General features: G+C 34.1%; 1 protein-coding gene across 1 annotated transcript in view; it reads right to left on the reverse strand.

Moving 5' to 3' along the window:
• The window catches only part of EHBP1 (EH domain binding protein 1), a 412,321-nt gene that overhangs the window by 37,625 nt on the left and 358,534 nt on the right, over positions 1-16,162 (reverse strand). Inside the window, exons 17-21 of the mRNA XM_044918742.1 lie at positions 14,565-14,672; positions 10,952-11,076; positions 8,425-8,563; positions 8,141-8,247; positions 5,360-5,483 (exon numbers count right to left, since the gene is read on the reverse strand). Of these exons, the coding sequence (XP_044774677.1) occupies positions 5,360-5,483; positions 8,141-8,247; positions 8,425-8,563; positions 10,952-11,076; positions 14,565-14,672 (603 nt within the window). The remainder of the gene's footprint in view (positions 1-5,359; positions 5,484-8,140; positions 8,248-8,424; positions 8,564-10,951; positions 11,077-14,564; positions 14,673-16,162) is intronic.

The following is a 16,162-nucleotide window of genomic DNA, read 5'->3' on the forward strand; positions in this document are numbered from 1 at the left end:
GTTTTATTTTTTAACATACCTCAGAAAACCGTCTTCAGGTATTCATTAGTAATTAGCTTGATCCTAAACTGGAAACTACTCTCTGAAGGCTATAATGCTTAAGTTTCAGAATCTTCTAAAGATTAGCAAAGAGCTAGACACTTCTTTTGAAGAGAAGCTTGTTTTTATCTCTTTGATTATTCCAAATGAGGATTCTTGCAACTAGATTTTCATGTATGTTACAATGTAATGACCAAGGAAGAGAAATATTGTTAAGAGGAACGTGAGTTTGTTGGGTCTCTAATGGGCCAAGTGGGTTGGTTAAGTGACTTTCTTCATAAGCTAAATGAATATTGATCGGTTTCTTCTGAGTTACTAATTAGAAGTCACAAAATGGTGATAAGAGAGTCCAGAGAATTGGTAATAAGATCCCAGGAAAATCAGACATTCACTTCTAAGAAGAGGAGAGGGGAAGCAGGGACCATGTCATGTGGTAGGGACCATGTCGTATGGAATTTGGGCTCTAGAGCCATCAGACTGGGTTTGACTCCTGACTTCACCACTTAAGAACTGTATGAACTGGGCAAGTTACTTCTTTCTCTGGGCCTCAGTTTCCTCACTGAAAAATGTAATTATTAATAGTCTTGGCTATTAATGGAACCTATCTCATAGGGCCATTGTGAAAAACAAGGAAGTGATGCACGGAAAGCATTTTCCATAGAACCAGACATAGTAAGCAATGCAATAAATACTGTAATCTTTAGGTAACGATAATGGATAATTCAGGAGATTCAAAGGGGAAAGTTCCCAGTAACAAGTTAAAAACTTTGTATTTATTTTTCTGTGGGCCCAATTTCCTGCTTTAAAGCAGCTTTAATGCTACATTTGGTTCCTCAAGGGATGAGGTAAAGAAACATTCTAAGGAATCTATAGAAAAGTTATTTCTTTTAAGTCTTTAATTATAGTTCTCCCTAAGTATATTTAAAATTTTTAGGTGGTTAATGGATAGTCTACAAAAAGTGCCATACTTACATACAAAATGTTCACTTGGAACACACACGTTTCTAACTAATAAGCCTTACTGTTCCCAAAGAAATAAATCATTTTAAACGTTAAGTGCTAGAAATTTAAAAATTCCTCCTCAGAAATTATAGAAAATTGCAGAAATTATAAAAAAATAAAGAGAGCTGATGGAAAAAAGTTCTCTAGTATTTGCATAAGGATTTTACAAGGTAGGATGGCAGAAAACACACACACACACACACACACACACATGTGTTATTTAGTATTAGACTAGTTTAGGTTTACTCAATTTCAGAAAGAACCCCACAGCTGCTCTGTCTCTGCCAATGACACCCTTCCCCCAAATGGAGGTTGGGATCTCAAGCCCTTCTCATCCCTGGCATTTCATCTTCTTGCTGCAGGATCCACTAAGGCTCTCTATAATATTCCTTTGCTACTTTCCTGTTAGAGCCTTCTCTTGACATGCCAGGAAAAATGCCCAGTGGTCTAGGCCACCATCCAGGCTCCACCTTCCCTCCCCATCAAGACGAAAGAGTTTCAGTGTTAAAGGGGTTGATACTTGGGGCGCCTGGGTGGCTCAGTTGGTTAAGCGACTGCGTTCGGCTCAGGTCATGATCCTGGAGTCCCAGGATCAAGTCCTGCATCAGGCTCCCTGCTCAGCGGGGAGTCTGCTTCTCCCTGTGACCCTCCCCCCTCTCATGTGCTCTCTCTCTCCTCTCATCCTCTCTCTCAAATAAATAAATAAAAAAAAATCTTTAAAAAAAAAGGGGGGGGGTTGATACTTAAAACCCAGAGATGCTCAAGCTGTAGCAACTGAGGACTGAGGCCTAGGACAACTATTAGCATTATTCTAGTGATATTTTAAATTAATCGGTTTTTGTGGGTTTGTCTGGCCTGTGGATGCTAATAACAGTGCTTCTTTTGGAGGTGCCTGGCTGGCTCTGTCAGTAGAGCACATGACTCTCAATCTCAGGGTCATGAGTTCAAGCCCCACATTGGGCAAGGAGCCTATTAAAAACAAACAAACAAACAAAAAACAGTGCTTCTTCTGGAAAATGTAGTCTCAATTCTGCAAAATGAACTTCTAAATAAACTTTGCAACACATTTAAAATTGAGTACATTTCCTCAAAAAGTTAGAGAGTTAACATATGACCCAGCAATTCCAATCCTAGGTATATACCCCAAAGAACTGAAAATAAGGATTCAAAGAAATGCTTGTACACAATGTTCACAGTAGCCAGAAGGTGGAAACAACCCAAATGTCCACCAGTGGATGAATGAATAAACAAAATGTGGTTATATACATACAATGGAATATTATCAACCCTAAAAAGGAATGAAGTAGATGAAATAGTGGCACATGGTACAATATGGATGAGCCTTGAAAACATTACGTAAAGTGAAAGAAGCTAGACACAAAAGGACAACTACTGTTTGTTTCACGTACATGAAATATCTAGAATAAAGCAAATTCCTAGAGACAGGAAGGAGATTAGGGATTTCCAGGGGATTTTAAGAGGAGAAAATTGGAAATTATTGCTTAATTAAAAGTAGAGACTTCCTGTTTGGGGTGATGAAAACCTCTGGAAATGGTGGTGATTGTGTAACACTGTGAATGTACTAAATGCTAATGAACTGTACACTTTAAAATGGTTAATTTTGTGATACGTGAGTTTCAAATCAATAAAGAAATTTGTATATAGTTAGTATCTAGAAGTATATAAAAATTGAAATAGCAGATGAAGTACGTTTTGTTCGGTAAAGAACATATGGTGGTGGGAGAAGAGGACTGACTCAAGAGCTAGAAAATCCAAAAACTTGAGTTCAAGCCCTAACTCAGCCATTACTACTTAGGCCTTCTTAAATGAGTCACTTCCCTAGCCGAGCCTCAGTTTCACCATAGAAGGAATATGGATGCTATCTGCTCTGCATAATTCTGAGGCTGAGATTCAGAAACTGCATAGAAAACTCTAATACATCAGGAAAAAAAGTACTAACTACTATAACAAATGGAAACTTGGAAGCATTGGAACCTCAAAAAGGAAAAAGACGAATATATGCTTTCTCTTTCTAACACCTTATCTCTTACTTCAGATGCTAATGAGGCTTTAGGCAAATCTTGAGAAACAATTATTTGGTCTGGAGGAGGAGGTTCAATACAGTCCAGGGTAATTGCTGGGGCTTACCAAGTTGAGGAGCCAAGTCAAATTTAGTCTGAATCTGCAGTAGCCGACCCAGTGTAAAACAGATTCTGTCTTATGCAGTAAGGAAAATCAAGCCCCAAGGACATTCTAGAATCAATCTGTAGTCCATGACCATCTTTCAGAATATAAATGATCAGTAGGTGGAATGGGGCCACTTCAAAGCTTCACTGGTAATATGTGGGATGGGAAGCAGAACTCGAGTCTGTGTTGGTTAGAATCTTCAATAAATCAGGCTCCAAGTATGAAAAACGGGAAGGAAACCAAATTTCCAGCTTTTTCCCTAGTGGCACAAGGCTCCTTCTATAGTAACATCCAATTTATCCAACACAATGAGGAAAGGGTATTGAAAGAATGTGTTTTAAAGAAATTAGCCTCACACTACATCAAAAACTAATGATGTAATGTATGGTGATTAACATAACATAATAAAATAAAATTTAAAAAAAAAGAAAAGAAATTAGCCTCCTCAAAATATTTAAAGGTAATAATTTAAAAATGTGTACAGAAGTTACACTACCGGGTATTTACATTTCTCTATACAGCTAACATAACTAAAATTTTCAAAATCCCTTAGAAAACAAAGGGAAAATACAAATACGCAACAATATACTGGTTTACGGGATACTTCTTGAATCTCCACAAATGTATAAGACTGAGCGTACATATAAGTTGTTAGGGCAACGATAAACATGTTTTAGGTAATCTAGTATAGTGGGAAGGATGCTGTATGAGAGGGTTCTGGTGACTTGAATTCTAGTCCAAGGTCGGCCACTTAATGATCTGTGTGACCTTGAGCTTTTCCTGTAACTGTCTCCTCTCTACAATAAGAAGGCAATAGTTCTCAAAAAATAAGTTGGTTTTTGTTTTTTTTTTAATTTTAAGCAGAACCTTTTCTTTAAATGAACTCTTCCAAGAAGACTGCTATTTCAAATAAAATCGGAGTTGCTCTGTTTGAAGTAAGGTACGAAATCCAAACGCCTGTCTGCTTTCTGCTCTCTTATTATCCTGGCAGCCCCAAGGTGCCTCTGAAGAAGCTTTAGGGCTCCACAGAACACAGTTTGAAACCCACTGGGCCAGATAAAGCCGAAGTCTCTTCCTGTTCTAATATGTTCTGATTTCACTAATATAGGCATTTTCAAATGTCCCATATAAATGCTTATTTTTGGAGGAGTTCTTTAATTGTAAATATATTTTTGGCAAATACAGAAGTAGTAGTTCAGGAAAGAATTCCAATCTATTATTACTAATTTACTAACCTACTTTACTATTTTACTAATCTAACTTTAACACGGCCAATAAAATTAAAGCAGTTAATTAGATTAAAGGAATGAATTTTCCACTCTTACATTTTGACATTTTTTCTTAATATAATTTACTTTTAATTTGGTATGAATAATTCATATATATTTCTCATTTTTACCCCTTTTGTAGGAGCAGCATTTTAAACAATTACATATATTCCTTTAAAATATACACATACACTGTTTTTTTTTCCGGTAGCTCACTGTGCACTTAGATCTATACAATCACTATTGGCAATCAGCATTAAATGTCAATCTACCCTCTGGTTAGGAGCTAACTTGCTGTTCTAACCCATTTTTATAAACCTTCCTATATACCTTAATCCTTTCAAATGCAACTGTGACACAAACTATTACAGACTTTTAAAAACCTGTTCTCTTGGGAAAAAAAAAAAAAACTGTGGAGCATCAGTAACCAGATAGTATTCTCAAATTTCAGTGATCTAGTCCATGGAGCCGTCCCCTATGCATAGTGCTCTGTTTCATGCAGTACATGGCTTTAGCTGGCCAAATCTTTTTTTTTTCCCAATGAATCAGTAGAACAGTGAAGATCTTACTTTTTTTTTAAGCAGTGGCATATCAATGAGGCACAGATGTGTATTCCAACTCTGCATGGATGAGCACACTGTTCAATAGTGCTGGCTCACACGGTATCAGGGCGAGTTATCACTTCCCATGAAGGCACTCTTATCACCAGGGCCCAGAGAGGTGGCTGCAAATCGCAGCCTTTTTATTTTCAAGGCAGTTCTGCTGAACATTCAGGCTTCAAAGATTCACACTTCCAAAACTCTATAAGAGTTTGTGAACGCTCAATTTGCCAAAACTGTTTACAGTGTAATTGGGCACCGTACCTGTGTCCATGAGATAGCGAAGGCGCTTCTCCACCAGCGCGGCACGGGTGTCAATTTGCTTTTGCTCATTCTCTAGTGCTGCCAATTCTCCTACAACATACTGACTGGTGTCTTTGAACCCTTTCTGTTAACGAGAACAAACAGGAAGGAAAAAAAAATCACTTGTAAGTTGCATTTTTCCTTTCTACAAACACTTAGTAAAGCACTTACCTAGAGAACCAAATACACTGTTAGTATCACCCTTAGTATGAAAAAGCAACTCCCTATGATTCAAAAAATTTTCCTATATGTTATGTATAACAAAACTTTTGTAAACAGAGAAAATCTCAGCTGTTTCATATTATAATTCAACAACCAGATTTGCCATATTTAAAAAGTTAGCACTGAGAAAAAAAATTCTCCCTAAAGTCAGAGTTATTTAAGCATGAACAAGGATGGAAGATAATTTTCCCCTTGGTGACTGTCAAAACAAATACCAATGACACCTTTCATTCAAATGTGCAATATAAAAAAAAAATGGAGCTTTACTAAGGAAATGATTCTTAAAGTATCTACTCTGAAAAAAAAAAACACCCAGATTTGTTCTTACAAAAATACAAAATTAAAGAGACACATTTCTTGATTTTATAGTAAATATACTATTTAAAATACTTTTTAAAAACGATAAAAGAGAAGTTTCGAATATCTCCAGTTTTCCCTCCAGCTGGCTCCTGTACTTGAACATGTCATTCTGTTGATGTATCACTAATTATTGTAGCTGCGAATTCTAACTTGACAGGTGGTTTCAAACCTTGCTACATAAGCTCTAATGCAACTAGTAGACTGATTTGGTTAATCTTCCATCTAACCAAATTTGGATTTCAATTTGAAATTTTACTTTTACAGTCATCTGTGTTTAAAAAATTATCCTTAGAAGTTTTATTTGTAGCAGTTCTATTATAATGTACCAGTACAGTCTTAATTTTTACTTTCATATTACACATTTAAATCATTAGGGGGCAGGGTTATTATTTATGGAATAGTTACAAATGGATTAATTATAGCTCCCTTTGGAATACCAGCTTACCTTGTGACATTTCTAGAACTAAGTTTCCTAAGTAGCCGAGGAATACTGAAGAAATGCTTGAGTGATTACTTTCACCACCACCACTACTAACATCAGCACTTATAACATTATGTATTCAGAGAAACAAATGTGAACAATCTCTTCTATCAAATCCCTTCCCTACCTAGAAGCATATTAATCTCTAAGAAGCCATGAGGAATTATCTTTTAGTACTCCTTAAACAAGAAACAAAATTAAGAATTATGAGCATATTTTGGAATTCTCATGATCAATAAACATATCCAACCATATGTGTAATTTATGTATCTTTGGAACTAGTAAATTTACATGTGAACTCAATTTATACCAGCTTACTGTTAAATTGATTATGGTAGCTGACAAACTTAAAGGTGAAATATATTTTACAAAATCATAAAACTGAGAGTTGCTCAGGATAGCATATCAAATAAGTTACTGTATTTTTTAAAGATTCATAAAAATGGATATTCTCCCATCTCAATATAAAATATAACAAAAATTATAACAATATATGCCAATGGTAATTTTAAAATCTGGAATAACCTGGTGAATGCTTTTTGTATCTATCTGCCATACAGCAGAGCATTTTCAAAAAGGACCTTTTTCATTCTCATCCAAAGGGACAAAACAAACATAGTAGTCTGCAAAGACAACATGAGTAAGAAAGATATAAGAAAGCAAAAATGATAAGCAATACATAAACTTCATTGTTTCTACTGACTGGCTCAGTTAAAAATAGTAAAAAAGTTTATAACCAGATTTCTTTAGTGTGTAAGTATATAGTATACTCAAGTATTCTGCAACTTACAAATTATACCAAATATTCCATCATGATAGATCAGTGAGCTGTTCTATATACTAAAATCTGTCTTAGTACAACTTAAAAGTAAGAAGTTTTTAGGACCCTAATTTGTTATTTGTAATTCTGAGTGCACTTACAAGGATTAAAAAACCCAACAAAGACTATTTTAACAGTAAAAACAATGAAAATATTTTACACAAACTATATAGATAATAAAAAAAGTAGCACCGCTACAGAGAGCTATGCTTCCAGACAAAAATTCAAGTTAAAACTTGCTCTTCCTGCTTCTGTCCCGCAGCTGTCCATCAAAAGCAGCTTTCTCCCTGCGGTCTATCAAATATTTCCCTCACAAATCAATTTTACACATGATCAGCCCATACCCCTACTGAGCTGAACCTCCCCGTTAATTAAGTGAAGAAATTACCATATATATTATATTAATGCAAACATCATTCAGCTAGTAATTCACGGCTGATCTGGATAATGGAAAGGTTGAACACCCATTAACCCAAGCCAACAAAATGGGTTGGCTGAGAAATTCTAGCAGGTCTCATGTGACTTTTCCCTCTAACTGCAGCTCTGCGGTATCTGCTATTGTAATAATTAAAATCCTCCCGGTAGATCAATACTGGAATCTCTTTATGGGAAGTGCCCTGATGGAAATGTCTCAAGGAAGCTGGGGCTGTGGAACTCTGAAAAATTCATTTTTTTTATCTGACAATTATCACCACACTGCAGACTAATTCAACAGTGCACCCCTCTCACTCTGCTTTGAATGCACTGGAGATTGACATCTTAAAAAACCTAACATCTCATTTTAACAAATAAAGGCACTATTTCCACATACAGTTTGGAATTATCAGCAATCATGAAACCACACAAAAAATTAATATACATTAAGCACTTCATCTTCTGATGGCTTCCTCTGAGTTTCAGTTATCGCTGCCTTCTCCTCATTTCCTTTCTTTGTATCTTCCTGTATTGATCTCTGCCTTTTCATCTCTTAAAAAAAAGGGGGGGGGAAGACATGTAAAATTATTATAAAGCTTGATATTTGTGTATTGAAATGTGGATTTACATTATCAGCTTTTATATATATATAAATATATATATATTTATATATAAAGCTAAATACTATTAAATCATAAGATGGGAAAACATTTCTAAAAGTGTTCCTACCTGGTCTATTGTCAACATATTGACTGAAAGACTGAAGCTGAGTTTTTCTGACTGTAGAATCCTTGCTGAACACAACAGGATTTCTAAATCGTTCTGCTGCTTTTTGTAATCGCTCAGTCCGGAGATCTTCTGTGCCATTCTAAAAGTAAAACATAGTAAGACAGTCTTGATTGTATAAACATGAAATTACATATAAGTAAAACAACTTCTACTGGTTTAAGATAATGCCAAGTCAGAAACTTTTTGAAAGAAAAAGGATTTTAAAGAGCTCTAAATAGTTCAACTACAAGTTCTGTTGCCTGTAACCAAAACTTTGGGAGACATGGTTTAGCCGGAGGATCACTCTTGATAACTTTGATTCAATTAGACTGCAAACCTGTGTCTTCTCCCAATGATATCTATCATTTAAAAGCCATGTTGTTTCTTTCTATTCCCCCACTATTCTGCCCCCTCAGTTTGTACAGTCCCACAGACTTGTATGACAAGAAGAACTAGTTTCTAATTTTATGCCCATTGAGATAAACCACTAATGCTGGATGAAGGCTAAAAGGTAGGATTATAATACTACCCCACTGAACTGCATTTCATCAGCTATAACTTTCCAAAGCCAGATTTGTAAGTAAGCCCTTTACAGCTAAGGAAACTACAATTATCTTTTCCAGAGCTTCCTATGTTAATACTGGTAACAAATTCAAATGGTTCTATCAACAAGAAATATCCCAGAAGACTGAACTACTGTGGTGTGTGGAAGCTGCAGATACCGAGGTGCTGTGTACCAAACAAATATTTCATTTTATACCTAATCTTTTATTATTTTTATTAAGTGTTTTGAAAGTAAATAGGGAAAGGCTAAGATGCATGACTAATAGCTAAGCCTGCTGAATGCTGAAACTGGTTATCAAAAGCTACCAAGACTTTGCCCTTCCTCTGCATTGAGACAATCAGTAATGAGGGAGTCCTCCAATGGCCTATTCTCTAGCCTCAAGGAGGCCCGGGATACAGAATCCTCAAGGGAAGGTAACAGTTTATCCTTTTCCACAAACACAGAATGCCTCATTTATAAATGTGTAAACTGCATTTTATTAAAAAAAATAAAATAAAACCCCAAATCAATGCTGAAAGCTTCAAGAGAACAGATGGACTCTATATGTTCTTTATAAGCACCATTTAAAAAATCTTAACCAAAAAGATTCACACAAGGACAAGCTGTTTAAAGCACACCTTTTGATGAAATAACTTTAAAAATCACCACATAAGAACTTTTTTTTAGAAAGCAAAACCAATTTCATCTATTTAGACAATTAAACCTTAAGAATAAAAATACCTCTGTTTTATTTTTGAACTTATATAATATCTTTATCATTGGGATCATGCTTATAGTACACTAGCTATGCAGCTAGGACAGAAACAATTTTGGCTATTATTTATTTGCTTGTTTGTTTAAGAAAAGTGTGTATTCTTACTGTTATCATTATAATAATTGCCCAATAGTTTAAAACTCAAGTCTTTACCAAAATAAACAAACAGGGCTAAATTTTTTGAGGCCTGGCAACGTGCTAAAATATCAGTGCGATTAGCCAGCAAATCCCATCTTAAGAAACGTTTTTATGACTAGGGACTTCTGCCACTTTACAAATGTATTCCTCTAAACCCACTAATTCAGTTAGCCTTTTCAATCCATTGTATTATTCTTAGGCCAGCGTCATTCTGCATTAAATCCACCGCAGAAAGCTAAATTGAACGCAAAAAATCAGACCTGATCCAGGCTTCCTTTTGTTCAAAGATAGAGACCAGAAGTCCTCTGGTGATGCCACACACTTTCATCACCAATTTATAGAAACCAACAGTATAAGGGAAAAGCAATGAAAGTCATTGTTTTGGGACTTCAAAGCATCTCTGTGTCAGAGGAAGGAGATCCTTTCAGTCAGCAGGGCAGTTCCCATCGTCCGCAGGTGGGTGAAAAGTTATACAGGACTAGAAGTGCCCTAAAGCTACAGAAATATTAATGATGCCATGTGAGAAAAGGGGGATGGATGGCTTCGTGGGGATAATATAAATAGTGTAAATCAAAATAATCTCATGTGGCATTTGGGCTAAAATCTTACCCAAGTTAAGATTCATACTGGCACAAAACACACGCAAGTATCTCTATATACAGTCACACACCATCTTCAGTTATTAACATTAATTCTAGTTCACCTAAACAGGTCAAAGGTTGAGGATGATAGGAAAAAATGCTGGCATTCTCTTAGCAATATTCTTCCTAGTAAAATATGAATACATATAGAACTCAAGAATAGTTTCTACTTTCACCAACACATCAATTTAAAGTAGTAGTTTCTCTGGAAAACAGTGTATGAATACTGATTACCATATTGCTACTTAATTGATTAGCTATTCAATAAAAAATTTTATAGCTTAATCTTAATGTGAAGAATCTGTAAAATTGATTTTAGGATTATAAAGTGCCAGTGGAAGCTAGAATACACAGATACAGAGTCAAATATTTTAAACAAGTAAGGTTTACCTTAATGTCTTGCTCTGAGCTCTCAGTTATAGCTTTCTGTGCAGCACTGGACAGTGAATTTGCCACCTGTGGCTGAGCTTCTAGGAGCTTCTTTAGCTTCAAGTCCACCAACTTAGTGTTTTGTTCTGTTAAACACACAAACACTATGAATGACTGAGATGCATTAAGATGTGCAGGCTATCAATTTAGGGGACATCATAAAAATATTACTATTATTTTAAAGAAAGACATTAGGCTTGTGAAATAACATATCAGACCTGACAAATGCAGAACTCTTCAAATATATGTAAACTGTAATACATACTATATAACTATAGTATAACTGAGTAGTCTTTAGGTATGTTAACTATATTGCCCCTTTTTTTTTTGAAGAACACTTCTTAAAAAATTTTTTATTTTCTAGAGAGAGAGAACGAGCACACGTGCACACATGTTGGGAGGGAGGGGCAGAGACAGAGAGGGAGAGAATCTCAAGCAGACTCCCTGCTGAGCCCAGAGCCTGATGAGGGGCTCAATCTCACAACCCTGAGATCATGACCTGAGCCGAAATCAAGTCAGACGCTTAACCGACTGAGCCACCCAGGCACCCCTATATTTTTTTAAATTAAGATACAGTTGCTATATAACATTGTGTAAGTTTAATGTGAACAATGTACTGACTTGATACATTTATATAATGTAATATAATTACCACCATAGCATTAGTTATCATCTCTATCACATCATATAATTATCATTTCTTTTTTTGTGGTGGGAAAAATTAAGATCTAGTCTCTTAGCATATTCTTTATATATATATATATATATATATATATACACACACACACACACACATACACATATATATGTATATTTTCCCCCAAATCAGTCCCCTTAAAGAATATAGTCAATATAACTTAAGTCCATTCAGTTACACTATATAGTTAATAGTGGCTATGCTTACCTGAAAACCTAAGCCTATATTAGATGTACACATTTATATAAGTAACTGCATAGGTTATACATAATAAAACAAACTATCTACAAAGTAGATATTTAAAAGAGGCAATACATTTTAATCTTAAGTTATATTATTTGTTTCAATTCTTCTAGTATATTAAATTTACACACATAATACCATATTAAAACAAGTCCTTAACATGATCTCAGTCATGTATACATTGCTAGAATCCAATGTTTAAGCATGTACATATATGCCCAGCATTGAAACAGTGCATAAGTTTAAAAAATACCTTAGAATTAGAAGGCAGAAATACAGTAATCACATTTTGGAATGTATTAAATATGGATAGACATTAAAAATAAATAAAATATAGTTATAATTTTTAAAATAAATAATTTTACATTCTTTTTAGCAGGTACATTAATCTTTAATAATAAAATAATTCAGAAAACAATTCCATTTAAACAAATTCACTCAAAGCAACTCTTTAATAAAATGGTTGTAAAAGACATGCCAACCATTTGGTGAATGATATTTTTCATAAAGATTAATAAGTTTTCTAATTATAAGACTCTTAATAAATGCTATTATCATTACTTTCATGCAAATTGGTCAGTTTATATTGCCAGGCTTCTCTTTTAAACAATATCTGATGAACTATGGTCAAACCAAGATAAAGATTAAACAATTTATTATTAAAACATTATGACTTTTATATACATATTAAAATAAGAATTTTGGGGAAAATAAAGAAAGGCTAAAAATCATAATACATGCTACGTGCTTCCAGATTCCAGTTTGCATTCCTATGTCTTATTGCCATGAAATAAACTATAGTCTGGATTGCAAAGTCTGTCCTATGCACATGCCGAGACTTATTGGCACGCTTGAGAGTTGTAAACAATATATTAGTTAACTCCAAAAACAGGAAGACTGAGATGTGTTTTCTTGTTTGGCATACATAAAGTAGGAGAGTTTTTAAAAAGTACAAGAGTCAAGCCTGTTAGCCCTAACGTATTTTTTTTTAATGTGAATGGAAGTATTGTGTCTCTTCCATTTTTTAAAAAGTTTGTTTTATTTATTTATTGTTAATTCATCTTTACATCCAACGTGGGGCTCAAACTCATGACCCAGAGATTAAGAGTCCCATGCTTTACCAACTGAGCCAGCCAGATGCCCCTAGCCCTAATATTAACCAACCTTTAAAGTATTCCACTAAGTTGCTACAACTAAAACCAGAAAACTCCCCTCACCTTATCTAAGAAGTGTTAATTTTTTCTGTCTTCGTAATCTACTGCAAAACCAGAAAATATGTATCACTTATTGACAATGATTTTATACTTCCATAAATTGAATCTTAAGGCCTTAATTCTGTACCTATGGATGCTCTCAGCAGGGAAGGGGTGTTACTGGTTTCTGATAAAACCTTTAGTGGTGGTTGTGGTGAGGGGGTGGATAAGCAACAACAAAAAACTTACTCAAAAAAAAAGAATCAAACTTACCAAGTTCTACTATATTTTAAATAGAAAGAAGTAAAAGGTAGTCCCAATTTTGGGTAAAACATTAAAAAATTTTCCTCAAATATCAGTATTCTCCTGGATTCGCACAATTATAAATATGCTGACTTCTATTTAGTAAAAGTATAGTTTAATACTAGACCATGAAGGAGCTACTGAGAAACGGCATGGGTTTTCTTGGGTGCTCCTTATAGTCAGGAAGACACCAGTTGATTGTTTCTTGGAGAAATAACAGCATGATTTCAAACAGAGGAAGAAGAAACAAAGCAGGTTAGCACTGAAGGGGCATGTCAGGGTTGGGAAGAAGAATACCTGTTCTTACTCCCTTTAGCTTTTTACAGGAAAAGATAAATATTAGGGACTTCATGTCCTCACCTTTAAGTCTAGAGAGATCAACAAACACTTTTTATTGCTATAAGAATTTAATTCAAAAAGCATTTATGGAACCTCTTAGGTATACAAAGCTTTGGATTGCTATCTGATGCTGACTTCTAAAGGCAATGCATCTAGAACACTCATCTATTAAACCATGAGTAAGTATCTTTATATTTTAAACAACAGCTTAGTGATTATTGGTATAATATTTACTGACATAAGATATGAGATTAATTTAATAGCAGTCTATATAAGCAGTTTTCAAAATGTCTTATTGTAATTAGTTATTGAGTAGTGTAAACTAATTTATTAGTAGTATTTAAATATTTAAAGTAACCACAAAATTTGCAAAATAATATTACAACTAAGACTATCAATTCTAAACCAAGTCAGAAAATTTGATCCATGGTTGATGTTTACATTTGAAGTATTCCATAGGTACTACATCTATACCTTACAAGAACACATCAAAATATTTAGGCCGAGATGCGAAACCAATTTTTGAATGCTTATAAATTGTCTCATACAAAATATAAAAGTAAACTTTAGTATGCAAAGTACAATTTATTATTCCAATTTTATTGCTAATTTTAACATTAAATCTAAAACAAAATAACATAAAACTGATGGAAAGTGGATTTAGCTAAATGGTTTGTGATGTCATAAGCTATAATAAAACTACAAAAAGAATTTATTATCATTATTGATGAGATAATAATAAAAATATAAATGATAAAGATTGCCATGCAGCAGGATGTAAAATATAATTTGAAATTACCGGGAGTATCAAGGTCACTTTCTAAGTTAGTAAGTTCATCTCCACCTCCTACAACAAAGACTTCAGGAATCTCCTCGTTAGTATCTATCTCAATATTATCATTTTCATCTGTAGGAACATGTAGCAATAATGTTAGTATATTATTTCTATTTTATATCATTTATCCAAAACACTAAAGTAGAAAACCCAGTACTCTAATGACAGTTGTTCAAATATGGTCTGACACAGATCAGCAAGAAATCAGTTCTAAGTCACTTTTCACTACTGGATTAACATTTATATTTTACATTCACATGTCAAAGATGAATTGTCACATCAAAGCAGATACAAAGGTTTTGACAATTTGCCACACGCAGTCTCTGAGTCACTGAGCTCATCAAGTCCCTATATCTCAAGTTGTAAGGTGTAAGTAATCTCCAGTAACAGCATACAAAAATAAAGTTGATTTGGTAATAAAGTCATTAAATAATATTCCTTTCACATTTTTAGCATTTATTAGATATAAATGTATAAAGAAACAAATCATTCTTATTAAACTTGTAGCTATATTTAAATCATTTGCATGAAGACTTGAATGTTTTTCTACTATTAATGAATATTACCGTAAAAGCATTATGGATAAATTAAGAGACAACATTGAGACTGGAATAGACAGTACCTTATGCAAAAGAAAGTTCAGAAACAATTAGAACAGTACATCTTGGAAGACTGAAACCTGGGAAAAACTGTTACTATTGAAAACTAAATACATAGAAATGAGGAAGTCTTACACTATTTTTTATACACTTAGTAAAATGTTTTAGGTCACAATTAATTAATGGAGGTTTTTTTTACATTAAGGTTTTCTATTTTATACTTTTTTCCTTTCTAAATCCAAATGATAAAACTGGTTAAGTAGTTTTGAATTTTATGTGTTGAAAAAGCATACCAATAATTGGATTTGCAAGTTAGAGGATTAGCTTTAAATTCTGTTATTGACAGGCAGTGTACCTTTTAGAGAAATACCTGTCTAGCCCTGAAAGTCAAAGAATATCCTTACTATTCTACAACTAAAATTTTATTGGACAACTTTTATTAATAATGAGGTATTCTAACATTATTACAATTGAAAAATTCTAAAATTCCACAGTTTTGGCTTAATCCTTCAATATCTGTCCTTTTCCCTGCATACCTTTGTGTGTTTGATTTGGGGCCTCCCCAAGTAAATACTTACTGTGATCATTAATATTAATAATAATAGTTCACATTTTTTGAAGATGTTCCAGGTACTATGTAAGCCATTTAGAAGAACACCACAAAGAAAAAAAAACATTAAGAAATGACCCTGGGAAAAAACACATCTAAATGCCTTCAAAATGCTAAAGCATTATACTTGGCTACATTATTTAAGTACAATCAGTTGAGAGATATTTTCTTTCTTTTTTTTTTTTTAAAGATTTCATGTATTTATTTGAGAGAGGGAGAGCACAAGCAGGGAGAGCGGCAGGCAGAGGGAGAGGGAGAAGCAGACTCCCTGCTGAGCAAGGAGCCGGACGTGGAGCTTGATCCCAGGATCCTGAGGACCCGTGACCTGAGCTGAAAGCAGACACTTAACCGAC

This window comes from Neomonachus schauinslandi, chromosome 10 (assembly GCF_002201575.2).
Source record: "Neomonachus schauinslandi chromosome 10, ASM220157v2, whole genome shotgun sequence".
Classification (NCBI taxonomy): Eukaryota; Metazoa; Chordata; class Mammalia; order Carnivora; family Phocidae; genus Neomonachus; species Neomonachus schauinslandi.